At 35.9% G+C, this 19,201-nt stretch overlaps 2 protein-coding genes across 2 annotated transcripts; one reads left to right on the top strand and one right to left on the bottom strand.

The window, feature by feature from the left end:
- The first annotated feature begins 5,787 nt into the window (after positions 1–5,787).
- Positions 5,788–9,914, top strand: HELRODRAFT_194140 (hypothetical protein). The gene is made up of 4 exons (XM_009030364.1): positions 5,788–6,502; positions 6,635–7,496; positions 7,596–8,390; positions 8,488–9,914. Exons 1-4 carry the CDS (start codon positions 5,920–5,922, stop codon positions 9,497–9,499), a joined length of 3,252 nt encoding a protein of 1,083 aa, XP_009028612.1. The 5' UTR covers positions 5,788–5,919; the 3' UTR covers positions 9,500–9,914.
- Positions 9,915–10,470: 556 nt separating this feature from the next.
- Positions 10,471–18,576, bottom strand: HELRODRAFT_194139 (hypothetical protein; the record flags this gene model as incomplete). The annotated part of the gene is made up of 14 exons (XM_009030363.1): positions 10,471–14,274; positions 14,528–14,653; positions 14,805–14,925; positions 15,128–15,237; positions 15,423–15,590; positions 15,826–15,931; positions 16,349–16,467; positions 16,665–16,727; positions 16,913–17,049; positions 17,187–17,347; positions 17,659–17,816; positions 17,965–18,047; positions 18,224–18,292; positions 18,552–18,576. 14 exons carry the CDS (start codon positions 18,574–18,576, stop codon positions 11,128–11,130), a joined length of 4,593 nt encoding a protein of 1,530 aa, XP_009028611.1. The 3' UTR covers positions 10,471–11,127.
- Positions 18,577–19,201: the final 625 nt, after the last annotated feature.

Here is a 19,201-nt window from a genome sequence, read left to right as displayed (position 1 = left end):
TGTTGCTGTCGTTGTTGTTGTCGCTGTTAATGCTGTTGTTGTTGTAGTAGTTGTTGTTGTCGTAGTTGTTATCGTTGTTGTTGCTGTTTTATGTTGATATTTTTGTCGCCTTTTCGTCTTTTGTTTAGTTGTCAATTTTATTTTCTCCATTTTGCACTAATTTATCATTCCTTCTTTCATTCTCTTTTACCTTCTTTCAATCAGTAAAATTTCGCGCCGAAAATTATTCCTACCTTCTCTCAGTCTGAATGAAAGACTTCGCGCAAGTAATCTGCACCAGTCACCCAGATGTTAGTCCATTTGACAACTAACTAATCCAACAACAACAACAACAACAACAACAACAACAACAATGACGTCATCATCGTCATCGTCGTCATCGTCGTCAAAACACCATCGTCATCTTTGCTAAAAACCTGATCAACAACAGCGTCATTATCGTCATCGCCAACCTAAGTGTGTACAAAGCATGGAACCTGCCATGGAACCTGCCACTAAATTAAAATAAGAAAAATCTTTGGCATAAATTCTCCTTTAAATGTTGACACAAACTTATATGAGCGCTGTTTGTTCTTCCACTTCTATCATTACTACTAACCAACGTGCACAAGCACACACGCATACAGACGCACACACACAGACACACACAGACACACACACAACACACACACATATATACACATACATACATAAAATACATGTGTGAATTGTGAATTTATGCTTTTTAATACGAATTTCGTCTTTCATTTCTTTTTTGTTTTCAAGTGCATTTGGTTTATTTAACTTTTATTTTGGTTTAAGTCAAATTGTGGTAGCAGCAGCAGCAGCAGCAGCAGCAGTAGTAGTAGTAGTAGTAGTAGTAGTAGTTGTTGTTGTTGTTGTTGTAGTAGTAGTTGTTGTTGTTGTTGCAGTTAGTGTAGTAGTAGTAGTAGTAGTTGTTGTTGTAGTTAGTGTAGTAGTAGTAGTAGTATTCAGTAATTCATCAAAATAGACAACAAAATACTCATTCATTGTTCTCGGTAGACTATTGTTTTGTTGAGTTTATTTTTTTTGCTCATTTCATTCATTTACCTTTCTACTTTTTCCATTTATTCAAATTTTATTTCTATTCCATTTTAAAATAAGTTTTTAATTAGTTTTTGAAATTGTTTAACCGCTATTCATTCATTCGTTCGTTCGTTCGTTCATTCATTCGTTCGTTCGTTCGTTCGTTCGTTCATTCGTTCGTTCGTTCGTTCGTTCAATCGTTGATTATTCGTTTGTTTATCCGTTCATTCATTCTCCCATCTACCCATTTTTTGATTGAATAGATTTAGTAATATTAGAATAGAAGTACTGAAACACAGGCACACACACACATACACACACACATACATAGATATATATATATATATATATATATATATATATATATATATATATTTATATATATATATTTATATATCTCAATCTCTCACATACACCCACACAAACACATACACATACACAAACTTAGAAAAAGTTGTGAATAGATGTATATGTATGTAGGCAAATATATCGTGCCGTATGAGCATTTTCATCTGCCAAACTCTATGCAAACAATGTTGCGGGTTGTTGTTGTTGTTGCGGAAGAAGCGTTAAAATATGGTGTACAAATGGAAGGCATACCCAAATACGTGCAAATGTACACACGTAGTTGTACGAATGATGTGCAAGCATTTATTACAAATATGCATTATACGGGTTTATTGATACACGAATAAAAAAATGGATTGACGGATAGATGAATGAGCGAACGAACGAACGAACGAACGAACGGATAAACGAATGAATGAACAGACGGGTGGATGGATGGATTAGAAAAATCTTTCTCGAAAGAACATGATTCTTTTGTGTTTCGTTTCAAGGCATGTCTGTACGTGTCATGTGAATCCATCCCTCTAAATGTCGGTTATGACGACGACGATGATGATGATGATGGTGATGATGGTGATGATGATGATGAGAAGAAGGAAGAAGAAGATGATGATGATGATGAGAAGAAGAAAGATAATGTTGATGATGATGATAATGAAGAAGAAAATATCATTACCAGCATTTTTGTGATTTCGACTGGTTTTCTTCGAAGACCATTAGCGAATGATTTCCAATGTGAATTATCTCTGTCCTTCTCTCTATACCCTCTCTTCATTATTTTATCCCTTTTTTTCATTTCTATCTTTTTCATTCTCTCTTTTTTTCACTCTCTCTCTCTCTCTCTCTCTCTCTCTCTCTCTCTCTCTCTCTCTCTCTCTCTCTCTCTCTCTCTTACTTTTCCTCTTATGATTTATTTTCCACTTCTCAAATAATGGACTATTTGTTTTTTTTTCGTTGATCACATTGTTTGAAATTCTCTCTTTTTCACTCCTTTTTACTTTATCTCTCTCTTTCTCTCTTTCTTTCTATCTCTCTCTCTCTCTTATTTTTATTATCTACCGCATTTAAATTTTCAATTTCACATCATTGCACCTGCAAAGCTAAGCAAAATGCACTGGAAGACAAAATCTAAATAATAGTAAGAATACTACCACTGCTACTACTACAACCACTGCTGCTGCTACTACTACTATTACTACAACAACTACTACAGTTACTACTACAAATAATAATAATGACAATAACAATGACGTATTTTATATAGCGCAAGGAACAAGAGGCAAAGAAAGAATAGATGAAAAAAATTGTGTAAAGAAAATTGTACGTATTAAGCCAGAAATAAATAAACTCAAACAGTCTCTAAACAGTATTGAAAAGTGGATACTTAAATTAAACCATCAAAATTTCTTCGCATTGGAACGTGGCATTAGTTAACAAAACTTAAGGATGATTCGGCGGAAATTGGTGATGTTAAAATTAATTTTTTTGACGAAGTAACTAATTTGGGTTGTTCACTGGGTTCCAGATTATTGATCCAGGATCATATAAGAACGATGTGCTGGTTTTCCCGGACATCAGATCACAGGTCACTACATGAAATTTTACCGCTTCAGGACCTGCTTGCTGTTTGGAGCAGTTTGCCAGGATCTTTAAAAAGATCTGAGGATTTGATACTGAATGATTTTAAGAGGAATTTGAATTTTTTTCATTTTACTTTGAATTGTTTATTAATTACTACCATCTTATACTGTTCTCTACTTTAATTAAATCGATCTGGATGCAGCTTTTGAAAGCTTTTGGATTTTAATTAGCGCTTAATTAAATGTTTTATTATTAATAATATAATATATATAATATAATATATTTTATATAATATATATCTCACGTTATATATATAGATATATCACTTGAGATAGATATATATCATGTATCTCATAAAACGCCAAGCGTACAACCCCAGTGCTCAAGATCAATCATTATTACTGACGCTATATTGACAAGCTTCTAAGTTGCGTGCGCGCACACGTACACACACGCACTTACAAGCACGTACACACACACACACGTACACTTACAAACACATACACACGTACAATCACAGTTAGGTTCTCGTACCTTAACAAACACATATGCATATGCAATTATGCGTGTGAATAGTTGAATAAATAACACAAAACAACATACACGCAAAGAAACACACATAAAGACACACACACTCACGCACATATGAACCCATTAACGATTTCAAAACGTAGATAGAACAACCAACACACACGCACACACACACGTATGTGTGTGTGTGCGTGTGTGTTGGTTGTTCTACTACACACACACACGTATGTGTGTGTGTGTAGTAGTTGTTGTTGATAGGAATTGACAAGTAGCTTAAATGAAAAACGTAATTATATTGCACTTGATAGACGATTTGAATTATTTTTATTAATATTATTATTATTATTATTACTATTATTATTTTTATTAGAAACACACGCACGCACGCACACCTCAAACAAACACACAATTATCCAACAAACACTCCATTTAAACTCAAAAAAAAAAATTGAAACTGTAACACGTAGAGCACGAACAAAAAAAATCAAATAACTGCTCTACAATCAGAGAAAGAAAGAGAGAGAGAGAGAGAGAGAGAGAGACAGACAGAGAGAGAGAGAGAGAGAGAGGGATGAGAGAATAGAAAGAATCTGACCAATTAGATCTATTGATAATATTATTATCTTTCAATATTATTTTTCTTGCTTCTCTCTATTGGCTTCTTTCTTCATGGCACGAGAACAAACTTCTTTGAGACGTGCCGATAACGAGCATGTTTTGAAGGTATTTTCGTCGTGTTAATACGCTCGGTTGGCTCAATGTTCAACAATACAACCACATACACGCATATTCAAACGTACGCACAGACACATGTACATGCAGGCGTACGCACAGACGCACAAACACACACACAAACCTGCAAACATGCATCAAGCGACTTGTATTACACATAATCCACAACACATTCACATGCCTAGACATACTGATTCATTTATTTATTCATTTGTTCATTCATTTATTTATTATAATTAATTAATTAATTAATTAATTATAATAAATAAATTAATAAATTAATTCATTAATTAATTAATTAATTAATTCATTCATTCATTCATTCATTCATTCAATCATTCATTCATTCATTCATTCATTCATTCATTCATTCATTCACTCAATCAACACACGCACATGCTTGTCACTCTTTATTTATCCCCTATTGACAAAAATATGTACTGACATTTAATGTTTTTTTACCTTTTAAATTATTCCGCCAATTTTCAGGCATTTTGTAACACTCCAGTGTATGTGTGTGTGTGTGCTTATGTGTGTGGGGTGTGTAGTGTGTTTATGAGTAGTATGTGTGTGTATGAATGTTTATGTGTGTATGTGTGCGTATGTGTGTGTATGTGCAGTGTGTGTGGTGTATGTGTGAGGTATGTGTGTGAGTCGAATGCAAATGTTTTTAACACGGTGCATAACATTATTGGTGTCCGCAGAACATTGTATCCGATATATTTGTACCGGTTACATGTTCAGCCAAGATGATACGTCTTCAGTGTACGTTCGGAATGTCCTTTAATATTACCAACTGTATCTTTGATGTTTGCACTTGACACATAAAAATATATATCGAGAGAAGTGTTTGCTTTCAAGCTAAGTAGCTTACCTGTTTTTAATTGTTCTGAGATGTCATTGATGAAGTTACTTTTATCCAAAATCGTAGTGGTTAAAGGTGGGTAAATGTTGTTTTACTGTGGGCTACATAGAGAGGAGTTATGGTTTTAATATCGAGTTTTTTTTTAATTTTGGATGGTGAATATTTGAGATGGTGAATATTTGGAATGGTGAATATTTTGGATGGTGAATATTTGGGATGGTGAATATTTGGCGTCGTGCTATATTGTTACGTCCGTAAAATTAGTGGAATAAGTGATTGATGGAGTATGATGGGTGGTCGTTACGACCTTGTTTGCCTCTGCGCATTGCATCGCCCAAGTGCATTAGCCTGTGATAGAAAAAATACTTTGCTAGCCCAAGTATGCTCGCATGTCGTACGTTGATGATGCTTATGCTAATGGCACGTATCAAATTTACCTTTAATGTACAACCTGAAAAAAACACGATATCTAAGGCCAGTTTGCTGAATTATTCATTTCTCTCTCCTTCTCTCTCTCTCTCTTTCTTTTTTTATTATTTCTCTTATTATCTTTCTACCGCGTCAACCTTCTTCATTTCTATTTTATTTACGTATGGATTAGATTGTGCGTAGATGAGAACTTCATTGGAAACATTGCAGATCTTCATTGCAGGGATGTCTCTATAGATGATGAACACGCCTTCGTTTTCATCGCCAAATAATTTGAATTAATTCAAGTGAATGAAGGGAGAAACTCATTCCCAGACAGTAATGAGAAGACGAATAAAAAGGACTGAATAGCGACGACGAGCCAGGTGAATTCGGCATATGACGTCATGACTCTTACGAATTCATCTCTCAGTGCGGGAAACCTAAAAGTCAATCAATGCCTCATAAACGGCAACGACAACAAGCACAACAACGACAACAGCAGCTACGCCGCCAACAACACCGCGACAAAATGTTTCGACAGCACGTCCGCAGATTTGTCGTCGACATTCACTTCCTTATTCAATTTTCTACTCTTCGTTGTCGGCTTGGCTGTTTGCTTCAGTGCAATAAACGCCCTCTTAACTATCAAGAAAAAATGGCGCAAAAAATACCAACGACACCAACAGTTGAAGTTGCATCACCAAACGACATTACAGAACTTTCAACAACAACATCGACAGCAACTGCAGCCACAGCAGCACAGATCCTCTCAGCAGCTTCTTCCACAGCTACCTAAAAAGCATCAGCAACAGCAGCAGCTACGGAGTTTTATTTCGCAAACAAAACAAGAAATGATTATGACGTCATCGTGTACGACTGAAAATGGGAACCGAGTTTGCATCCAATTACTGACGTCATCAGTAATTTGTGACGTCATACATTCCATGTCCTGCATTCCTCTCTGTCTTATTAACAAGAAAAACAACGGTAGATAATGGACATCGTTCTTGCTGAGTTATTAGTTGTTTGCAGCTTTTTATAACTGAAATGTTTTCTTAAATAATTCTAAAAAAAAGTTTGTTTGATAATTTTTTAAAAACGTACTTTTGTTTTGAACAGATATCTACAGCCAATTCAACTGGGTAGATAACGTGTTCCGAGGCATCTATACATTCCATATCTTAGCACTAGCAGTCAGCTCATGTAAGAGGCGAAAATGTTACGTGAAAGATGTAAATTTGAAAGACCTCTCGGAAGATGTCAACGGTGAAAATAAGCTCCAACTTCCTGAAACACTCTCCGATGATTCGGTGTTTGAACGGAAACCGAACAACGACACCGAGGCAACCGGTGCACCTACCAACAACCAGCCCAACAAACAACGCTCGTTGAAGACCTTGAAGGTTGGACTGATGGTCGTCGTGATGATCTGGTGCTTCGGCGCGCTTCTCGGCTCACTACCCTTTCTAGTCTACAAAATTTTTAATTATAATCTCTACAATTTGAAATTTAAAATACCGGATAAATTATTATTAATTTTCTTGCTCGTTATCTCTCATTTATCTCCCGCTGCTATTTACCTCATGGCCTGGTTTAAAAATAGAAGATACCATGTGGAAAAGTTTAAAAAGTTCACAAAGAGCGAGGCTAACAATCAGTATTACGAAGAGAATCAGTACAAAGAAGAGCAACTTGAACACTTGTTAAGCAAGAAAGATGACGTTCGAACGAGCACCAGGAACCAGTCGAGAAGTTCTGGTGAATCCAGCTTCCTTTCTTACTCACCCACCGCGCTGACCGCGTTCAATAAGAATGCAGAATCTAAAAAGAAAAAGACCAATCTTTCAACTTTGACTTTAGCCGGCAGTTTTAACAGGAAAAATCGGGATTTCAGTAGCAGCTGTAGTTTCAAGAAACGATCTTCAGCAAAATACAAATCGCAAAGAATGTCGCCGCAACTCGATCGACATCCATCATTAAGGTTGATACACGTGAAACTAAATTTCAATGTTTCAGAATGTAATTTAGTTTTGTAAATCTTTTAAAATTACAAAAACAACTTTGTTTTCAACAAAAACAGGTACAGTATAAAAAGAAAACAAAGCACTGGCTTAAGTAGTCTGGCTGATTTCGAAAAGGATCAACACAACCAGCCGCAGCAGGAACAGCCATCGAAAGTTCAGCAACTTCAAGGAAACACTAACTTAAGTGTTGCGAAGAGAGATGATGAAGCCACAATGAAACACGTGGCATCAAAAACATCAAACTATCTCAGTGTAGAAAGCAGCCCAACTGCAAAGTGTAAAATCTATCAAACTGTCAACACTCGCGTCGAAACTGAGAGCAGATCATCACGCAACACCACGAACGCGAAACATTTCAAAGAAAATCACAAAAGATCAAAAAGCAAAAAATCGCGTAGCAAAAATATTTCAGGACCGAGCAGTGGAGATGACTCGGCTAAATCTTCCAGGTCCTCGTCCAAATCGGATCGCAGCTCGGATTCGTGCAGATTCGAGGGCCATCCTTCGCTTCGTTACAGCACGAGGAGGAAAATTCCCAGGAGTAGGGAAGTTTTAAATAAATTAGCTTCCGTTGAGAAAATTGCGTTACTGAATAGATCAATTGAGGCTGAAATGATAAAAATTGACGGATGTTCAAGACAGAAAGTTTCTTCTAGATCACCTCACTCAACAAATTCAAGAGACGTAATTGATAATGCTTTCCTGAGCCAACCAAGAACTTATGATAGAAACAGATTTGGTGGGTCGATGAAAATATTAGGAAACAAGCGCCGAGATGACGACGATAGTGAAATTGTTAAACAACTTCTTCATACTAGGGGTCGTAGCAGGTCGACCAGACTCAGTTTCAGGTCAGTGAATCTCTGTTTTAATTATATATATATATATCTATTACTCTTTGTTGCGCGTTTGGTATTGAAATCTAACAAATTTTTGTGCTGCTTTCAGAAACATTTCAGCTTCGAAAAGTCATATAGATGCGAAGAAAACCGCTATCATGGACAGACATCCATCATTTAGATACAGCACTAGAAGGAAACAATTCGAAAACTCAAGAGAAAGGCCGACCGGATCAAACTACTTTCTGAACAAAAAAAATCAAAAAAATATTCCTAAGAGTCCGAGTAAAAATTCGGAGAACATGTCAGCGTTAGATCCATCAAAAGCGAATATTATTATGACAAGGTATTTAGAAACAGCCAACTCCGAGAAATCGAAACTTCGTCGAATAGCCAGTTTCTACTTGAACAAAACTTTCCCGCACATTTTCATTCACAAGAGTAGAAGCTATTCAAACTTAAATCCGCATTCGGGAATTTCTCCGGAAAAGAATGATTCAGAAAAACAGACGTCAACAAAAGCGGCAAGTCCTAGTGACGTGGTCCCAGGAACTTTCCTCTCGTCATCGGAAAGGTTATGCGTCAGCAAGTCCAACATCAAGTCACCCACAGTGAACAATCTTCTCAGCGTTTCAACAGTGGATACAGAAATGGATTGGAAAACGGGAAAAAATTTGACACCGTCGAATTCTTTCAAGCTGAAACCACCGCCGAGACCTTCATTCAAAAGAAACCAACGACACTCATCCGTGAACGAAACCAACAACAATGAAAACGCGGACAGTAAAAACGACAGCGTGGACGACTCGCGAATCATGGCGAACGTTTTCAGCGGCGGCCACCACGGTAGATACATGATACGCCACGTCACCAGACAGATAAGCTTCTTCAGTTTGATCTTCAATATTCCCCTATCCATCTACTTCATGATATTCGTATTCTCAATAAACAATTTCCCAAAAGGAAACACTTCATGGTCTGAGTATTTAGCACTCTACAAACTGGTCTGCATCACGATATCTTACTTCGGCTGCTGTATCAGATGCTGTGTCATAACCAAGGGTTCCAACACAAACAAAGAGTTGTTTCGAAAAAGCAAATCAGCGACGCACGTATCGTGAAATTGTTTTTTTTTCATTCGAAACTCGCTTGAAAGATGAATTTTAAAAAATTTCATCAATCCGAATAATGAACAGTAATAAATTTTAATTCAAATTTGTATCACGTACCGCTTGTGGTGTGTTCTACTCTTTTGGTATATTTCATTACGCAACAATGATCGCAATTGTATCAAAGTTGAACTTTAGTTCAAAGATAATTTTTTCAATTTATGTTGTGAATCCCGTAACGTGTATAACTTGATATTTTTCAACATAACATTTCAAGATCTTTACATTAAATTAAACATTTTAATATTAATATACATTATTTATTCATTCATTTACTTATTTGTCTACTTATTGACAATGATGTGGTTATTCATTCCTGCAACTGTAACATTTCGAATTATTTTCATCTAAAAATATTTTACTATAACTCGTTTTTTTTATGAAAAAAAATCGCATGTATATATTCACTCCTAAACGTTATCAAAATCTCAATCGATTCTGAAAAACTCTGCAAAAACACGTGCGAAATATAAAATATTAAAATTACTTACGTATTTAAAATTTTAAAGTATTGGCGATCCAGAAATTTAGAGATGAAACATTAAACAACCCATAGCAAACAAGCACACACACACACCACACACACACACACCACACAGGAATAAACACGCAAAAGATCAGCAGACAAGAACGACAAAACAGAAAGGAGCCATCTATCTATTTCAAAATTTAAAACAAAACAATTAAATCCATTAATTGATTGTTCAGAAATGGCATGAATCAATACACACACACACACAAACACACACACACACATACGTACATACACATACGCAAATGATGAGTGTCAGGTCCGGCGCCAGCAGAGAGCTATTTTTCGCCATGAATCATATCTCGTTTGCTGCAAAGGTTCTTGAGCGTCTGTGTTACCGAAAATGTTCAATTGAACGCCGACGTGAGCGAATAACGAGATATCAATTGTTAACCGATTTCATTCAGATGTTTGACTGTTTAGTGTCACTCATCGCTGATTTAGTTTTAACATACGTACATACATACGTACATATATACATACATAAATACATACATAAACACCTACATACATACGTACGTACACGCAAACCGGCATAAAAAGACACGTACAAACAAACAATAAATCAAACATAAATATACAAACAGACCAAGAAAAACCTTCAAAACAATATATTGACAATAAAATTATACTACACAATTATTGTACGTTATCGATCATATTAGTGAGTGAAATAACATTAAGAGTGTGTGAAGGCACGCCTAACTTTAATTCAATCAATATAATAACTAAATTATATTAAAATTAATAGCCAATCAAATAGAAAACCTATTCATCTATTAAAAAGGACGACAATTCAGAAACGTCTTTATTAGAACAAGTTCCATGTAAAGTATATGTATAATATGTATATATGCGTAGGTATGTATACAATCATGCATAAGATATCATTAATTTAGCAATTGCAAAGTTTAGTCGAATTTTTTTAACAAATTTTACTTTAATTTTCTTACAAAATTTAAAACAAATGAAAATAAAAGTCAATGCGTGCGTTCGCAACTGCAGAGCCACCGGCATCAAAAGCCACCGGCATCAAAAGCCACCGGCGTCAAGAGCGTTCTCTAGCGAAATAACTACCAATACTATTGCCATTCACATCTTGTTTAATGACACTTCCCTTGCAGCTACTATTATTTTTACCATTTTCCATGTTTACCTTATGATTACTACCATTATTACTATTATTATTATTATTATGTTTGTTGTTGTTGTTACTATTAATAGCACTAATTCTATTTTTAGAATGCCACCTGGTGTTGGGTTTGACCTCGGGGCAGTTTTTATCTAGCTTAACTTCCAGCCGACAAATTTTGCCGACAGGTTCGGTGGAGATGATAGTACTATTATTATTATTGTTTTTCATATTATTTTTATTAATATTATTATTATTTTCGTTATTAATAGTAGCAGCTAGCGTGAAGCTGCTGTCGCCGCCACTACAACGGCTTCTACTACTGGAAGGATTCTTTTTCTCGCTAACGCTACTGATCAATGACCGAGTTTGGTTTCTATGCCGAGAGGCTTGCATCAAGGAAGGCGACGACGACGACGACAGCACGGATGGTTTCGAGGTGGAAGTGGCGTTTTTACGATTGATGACAGTGTCGCTATTGAAGATGCTTATATATGCAGAGTGTGCTGTGTGGCTGCCGACGGCATCGTCTTCGTCCTCGTCCACCTCGTCATCGTCTGAATTGGATTTTTTACTATGCAGATACCTATCCAGCGTTACCTGTAATTGTTTGTTGAGTGGACCGGCGAGTTTGGACCGGACGGTTGGCGATTTTTTTAAATTTCTTGACAGTCCGTTCGAAGAGACATGATTTGAACTTGAGTTTTTGATATTGACCTTATTATTATTACTATTTTTGTTGTTGTTAATCTTTGTGGAACTCTGACTGGCAGTGGAGACACTACTTTCCAGAGGTAGCTTCGTCTTCAAAGTTTTACTTTTGAAAACATCAGCCCCAACGGCAGCTGGTTTAGTGCCAGAAGCATCCTCTTTCGCACCACTTTTCACATCCCCGGTAGCAATATCCAAACACAAGTTCCTCGCTTTTGAACTGTCAAGAAACTCAACAACATCAACATCGTCGTTATCATTAATGATGATAATGTCGTTGTTTTTGTTGTCTTTATCACCAGCGTTGTCCTCGTCGCCATCATAACTGCCTGTTATGTCAACATCTTCTTGGGTTTCAGCTTTCGTTATTTTTGTACAATCTTCCAGACTTGTAGCCTTATTTGTTGAGATTAGCTGATGTCCAGATGTCGATTTGGATATTGCAGTTTTTGAAATGAGCCCAGCTGAACACGATGACTTTGATTCAGTGGCAGGTTTACCATTATTTCTGATCATATTTTTAAGCTTTGAGCTGTTCTTAGATTTATATTTGCCTATCTTGTTCATAAAGGATGTTGAAAATCGTTGAAGTGTTGCTTGGTAATCATCAGCGGATGGAACTGGTTCATTCTTCTGAAGATTTGGACTGGAGTCCTTTCTGTTCAACAGTGAAAATTCAGTGATGTTGGCAAATACATTCTTATCAGGAGAGTTGTTGAATTTGTTTGCAGAGTTTGAGCTTGAAACATTCATGACGTTGAGTTCCACTGTGTCTGAATTATTATGCAATTCTGTGTGGTCAATATCTTTGTGTTCAATCTCTCTGCTAGATGTTGAGAGATTTAAGAGGGGAGTGTTATTGTGAGCATTAGTAAGGAGTGAGCAATCTTCTAATGTGTGCGACATTTTAACTTTAGATTTTGATGATGGCAATGATAAAATGACGGAGAATGATTTTGACTTTCGAGACTTTTTCGTGGATGATGAAGCTGATTGTGCAGTTGCTGTTGTTAAAGATGAAGCAGATGATGACGTTTTTGAGGATGGCGTGGTTAAATATGCTTTCTTTGATGTGGCAGCCGGAGTAGCAGCGATGGTGGATGTTGAAACTGCAGCAGATTGTGGATTGTAAAGAGGAATGAATGAAGGAGTGAATGAACTTTTGAATTTCTTGTTAGGAGGAAGAGAGAGTAGTGAAGACTTCTCATCAACATCTCTCAATGGCAATCTTTTTAGATTCAAACTTAGAATGGACATTTCACATTTCATTGGCAAGGTGTCGCCAGTTTTCTTGCTTTCGTTTACATTCAATCTCGCATCAACTCGTTGAACGGGCGTAGCCTCATCATCATTACCTGAACTTGGTTTCTTCTCAAGTTTCTCTTCAAACTTTTCATCAGTTGCAGCATTTACAAATTGGGTCTCATTTTTTGAGGTATAGTTCAATTTTTCTGTAACTTGTCCAACATTCTCCTCCTCAAGGCCCCCGTCCTTTTCCACATTCACTAATTCCTCTTGCTTCTTGGCATTAACTTCAGCCATCCTCTCTTCTTCTAATTGTTTTTTCTTCCTGTTGCTGAGTAGCAGCCAAGCGAAATTGTTGTAAGATTTAGCGTAAGGGTTCTCGTGATGGCTCAAACTTTTTCTATCTGTTTTGTACAACTTTTTATTAGCTGATGCAGTTGCTGATGCAGCTGCTGATGCAGAGGCTGACAGCGTGCCAGATGAAGATGAGGATGGCGACGCTAGGAGAGATGGTGTGGACAGAGATGAGTGAGGTGAAGCAACTTTCTTACCACTACTACCAATATTACTCTGCTGCTTCAAACCAATTGAACTTTTTGACTTCTTAACGGTTTTGCTCTGCTGACATTTCAACAAGTCATTGATAGACAAACGTTTTTCAGTCATTCCTTTGGACACTGCAGACATACTGGAACAATAAGACCTGGCATTATTACTGTTAGAATTATTTTGAGTCGACGTAAAGTAGAAGTTGTATTTGAAATCGCCTTCATCATCACTCTCGTTTAAAGGCTCAGAGGCAAGTCGATTTTCATAGATTCGAGCAGCTCGTCGAATGTCAGCTGGTTTGTCATAGATGGATTCATCAATTTTGTGAGCTTGACTTATTATCTTATAGTTTAATGACAGAGATTTACAATCAGTACCATCGCCAATGCCGTTATGGTGGTTGCTGTCGTGGCTACTGATGTGGCTGCTGCTGAGTTTCTGAGATTGTACGTTCTTGTGAAGGGCATCAGCTTGTTGCATGAACAAATTGTGCTTCGTCTGATGAAGTTGACATCTCGTCCTCTCACGTTTTGTCACCATGTAACACAAGTTGCGTACCTATCAAGAGAAAGAGAGTGTTTACATCACAATTACTATCAATCAATCAATCAACCAATCAATCAATCAACCAATCAATCAATCAACCAATCAATCAATCAACCAATCAATCAATCAATCAATCAATCAATCAATCGATAGTAATTGTGATGAAAACTCCAATTACTTTCATCACAATTACTATATTACAATATTACCAAATTATGAATTAATTATATCATATTAACATAATTACGCGATTATTATTAATTACCCTTTCAAGATCCTGTCTCAAATGAATGAACATTCTCAATCTGGCCATCAAACTATCTTGCCTCTGCCTCAACAATATGTCACCCTCTTCCATTTTTGGGGTCAGGAGTGCTTTGTTGAAGTTCGACTGTCGGGGTGGGGTGGTTGTGACGTTTTTGTGGTGGCGGTCAGGTTGGTGGTCATGTTGATTGGGGTATTTTTGTATGCTGTCGTTGTTGTTGTTGAGGAAATATTTTTTTAAATACGTAATATGTGTAGATAAAAGAGTAGATGCAAACCTTTCTTTTGAGTTTCCAGTACTCAAATACAAATGAGGCCGTTTCAAGGTCAACCCCGACCGTGTTGGCAACTTCTCTGACGTTTACATAAGTGTAAAATTCATCAACAATCTTTCGTAGCCTGGAAAATTGATGATGAAAATGATGAAATTTCAACTATTTAATTTGCATCAACCAGAAGAATAAACAAACAACTAAATGATTAATTAACAAGCAAAGAAATTATAACAGAACAAAACACAAACAAACAAACAAATGAACAAACAAACAAACAATGTAACACACAAAAAACAACACAACAAACACCGACACAACAAATTAACCTTCTAGATTTTTCAGCAATTTTTTTTCCTTCAGAACTGCCATCATCTGTCTGTGACGTCTTTGTTGGCGTCAACGAGTCCTTGTTTCGGGAATGAGCCCCACAGTAAGCCTGTTAAAGATTTTTTGTCATTTTGATTATTGCTCTAATTAGTCTACCTCTCTCTCTCTCTTTCTCTCTCTCTCTCCCTTTTTCCCTCTCTCTCTCTCTCTCTCTCTCTCTCACTCTCTCTGTCTCTCTCTCTCATCTTTCCCAAATATAATTAAATTAATAATTTAACGAATAATGACAGTTACTTTAAACTGTAATTCCTTATCGTTATCTTCGAGGTTAAGTTTCATGTGGTAGTTCATCTTGAAGCCGCAGGTCACATGGAATGAAGTTTTGCACTTCTTGACGCAGCACTGTATGCAAGCACCCGACCTCTCCTTGCACACACAGCAGATCAAGTTCCACCTCGTCATCTGCAATTATCGTCATCAGCATCGTCGTCGTCGTCCTCATTCGTCATCGTCATCATCATTATTATCATTATCACCATCATCATAATCCCAATAGTATATATATATAAATATATATATATATATATATATATATATATATATATATATATATATATACATCGTCGTCGTCACCATCATCGTCATCATCATCATCATTATACTGATATAAAGAATAAAAGTAACTCCAGCACTTAACAGGAATATCGTCAATGTTATCGATGGGCTCCATTTTGTCCGAGCACGCGATTGTGACTTCCGGGACCCAGAGGGCACAGGAGAGATGTGCCCACTGAGAGCCATCCCTGTTATAATTATTTCATTATTATGAAAAATTATAATTAATTACGGATGACAAATATATATATATATTTTTATTGATTTAACAAAATTATATATATTTTTATTGATTTAACAAAATTATTTAAAACTATCAGTGAATACATTTATTCATTAATCATCTGATGATAAAATAGTGAATAAATTCACGCACACACACACACACACGAACACGCACTCACACACACACACGAACACGCACCTACCCACACACACGCACACTTGCACATAGCCCGTGTGTGTGTGTGTGCGCGCGTGTGTGCCGTTGATATCTTCAAAGATCAACTGAGATGAAAATTTAAACGAAATTTTTAATTAAAATAAATTTTAAAATAAAATGAATAAAAAGGGAGGATATATTTAAAAGATCGAAGCATACATACTTGGTACTCTTCATGGCACCACCCTGAGTCGTGCAGAGGGCGCACCTGGGCTTGAGACCCACCGCGCATGCCCTACACACCCAACTACCCTTGGGTATCTTCAATATACCATAGCAGACCTAAGAGTAAATGTGTGTGTGTGTGGTGTGTGTGTGGTGTGTGTGCGCGTGTATGTATATGTATGGTGTGTGTGTACGTTATGCATGTGTGGTGAAGGCGTGTGTATTAATCTTCCAATCAATCAATCAATCAATCAATCAATCAATCAATCAATCAATCAATTAAAGAGTTTGATTGACAAGTTGCAATTAAATACCTGGTGAACTCCAACATCACATCCATCGCAGAACACCATTTCGTTGCCTTCCTCTACATCCGGCTGTGGACGAGAAAAACAATTATTTATATTAAACTTATTCATTCACTTGTTTCTTCATTCATTCATTCATTCATTCATTCATTCATTCATCCATTTATTCATTTAATCATAACCTTAAACAGCCATTCATTTATTCATTCCCTACTCATTCATCCACCCATCCAACTATCCACTAATTCACTAACCAGTCTGCAGACATCACAGAATGTATCTTCATCGTATTCCATGCCCATCGCCTCAGCTGCCTTGATCCCGGAATAGCATCTGTTCTCCAGTTCTTCGATCAATTTTTCCATCAGCCAATCAGGGAGCTCCAGCTGACCTGAATGCATCGGGTGTGATGGAAACGACAAAATAATATTTATAATAATAAAAAAAATGATGTGCTATAGCTGCTACACCACTACAACTGCTACTACCACTAAAAAATCAGTACTAATAATCATAATAACAACCAACCGAATTCACTTTTAAGCTCATTGAAAATCTTCAGCCAATGAATATCGACGTCATCGAGGTCGTACCGGCACACCTCCTCCGCCAGTTTGTGGGTCTCGTGTAATTCGTGCATGGGGACTTTGTACTGGTCGTCAGGCATCGCGTGTAGCAACTTCTTTGGCCTGTTGTGGTGAGTAGATGAATTAATTAGTGAATGAATGAATGAATGAGTGAATTAATGAATGAATGAGTGATGAATAAATAAATAAATAAAAAACTCACAATTTGAAACCATAATATCCATACAGGTGTTCATTTTCTTTTATTGGACTGTCAAACAAAATTTCAAATATAAATAAATTTTGTTTGGTTTGTTTTCAAATTAGTCTACACACACAGACACACACAAAGACACACACACACACACACACACACACACACATACACAAAAAAAGAAACAAACACACACACATACAAACACACATGTACCCACCTAACTCTAGAAGCGTGAAGAATTTGTGAGTTGACAGGAACCTGGACTCCTCGTTCCCATTCCTGTCTCCAGGGATCGGCAATCAGCATGTAATCCTCCGGGTGAAGAACCTCGGTGTCAGCCATTTTCATGGCGCTAATTAGGTCTTTTCTGAATAACTGGTGTCCAATTAGGAAAGTTTATGTGTGGGGGCTGTTGCAATTGTTACTTATTTACATAACATAACTACTGTTATATACTAATTATAGTATAATTATTTTTATATGATGTGATTATATTTACAGAATAAAAAAATTTGTTTCTAACTTCAGCTGGTTTTTCATGCTTGCCATTATTGTTGTTGTTGCTGCTGGGATTTTTAAGGAAATTCAACTTGTTTGTAGATGGGCCTAAAAAAAATTTTTAAATTATAGTTTAATATAATGATAACAACAGAAATATTACAATTTAACAGCAGCAACAGCAGCAGTAGTAGCAGTAGTAGTAGTAGTAGAAGTACCATGAATAAGAGTTAGCTTCTCATAACTAAAGGAAAGATTTTTAAAATGAACTTTAGCTAAGTAACCTTCTTTATCATCACTATATAATGTTAATCTTCTTGAACTATGACCCGACGAAATGCTAATATCAGAGTCTGAAATTAAGATGAACAATTATTTAGCTATAAATAATAATAATAGAACATTTAAGCTATTAAGCTTATTACTAAGCTAAATAATAATAATAGGACGAATGTTTAACATTGAAAAATTCCAGATATGAATTTTAAATGATTATTAGTTATTAAATAAAAAGGAAATAATTTAATAATATTTATATATAATAAATTTCAAACAAACAAACAAACAAACAAACAAAAGACATCATTAAGAAAGTTTGTTTATTTTTGTTACCTGATTCATAACTGGATCTGTTCATCTTTTAGTCACAAATCTGAGAGAAAATTTAAAAATTAATAATAAATTTATAAAATTAATTAGAAAAATAACAGTCATCCAAGATTTCAATTCAATTCAAACATTTCAACGAAACTTTACTGACACCCCAAGCTTTAAACGTAGATGAAAAAGTGAAATAACAACGTCAAAAATTTGAATTATTTAAAAAAATTGTTTAATGTTTTTGCTTTTCTGTGACGCAACCGCATGACAACAACACAACAAAAACGTAAAGAATGACGATTTTCAACAACGAACGCGTGCGATCCTGCAAATAACTAATCCATTTACAAATTACCTTTTCTTCTTTATATTATGAAATATTAAGACTACTTTATTCAGTTTTAAAAGTTCAATTTTATACAAATTAGGTCATCTGCAAACGTTTGGCGCCCTAGTGCTCAGTTAAATCCGCCATTTTACATTGTTTACAAACTTAGATACCATAGATCACCTTCCTAATTTTCGTTATCGGTTTCGTCAATAACTCTCTTTGTTTTCAAATTAGTCTAATCTCCAAATCAATTGAATAACAACCATGGATATATATATATATATATATATATATATATATCCATGATTAAAACCGTTTAATAACTGCAAGC

The sequence above is a fragment of the Helobdella robusta genome, assembly GCF_000326865.2.
Source record: "Helobdella robusta unplaced genomic scaffold HELROscaffold_67, whole genome shotgun sequence".
Lineage (NCBI taxonomy): Eukaryota > Metazoa > Annelida > Clitellata > Rhynchobdellida > Glossiphoniidae > Helobdella > Helobdella robusta.
Note: the sequence above shows the minus strand (reverse complement) of the source record. Positions and strands in the feature narration are given on the sequence as shown.

Bases quoted from the DNA above. Each gene is read 5' to 3' on its own strand.
- HELRODRAFT_194140 (XM_009030364.1), top strand. From the start codon at position 5,920: ATGACTCTTACGAATTCATCTCTCAGTGCGGGAAACCTAAAAGTCAAT. The intron at 7,497-7,595 runs GTTGATACACGT...CAACAAAAACAG, and splicing joins GATCGACATCCATCATTAAG to GTACAGTATAAAAAGAAAAC. The intron at 8,391-8,487 runs GTCAGTGAATCT...TGCTGCTTTCAG, and splicing joins TCGACCAGACTCAGTTTCAG to AAACATTTCAGCTTCGAAAA.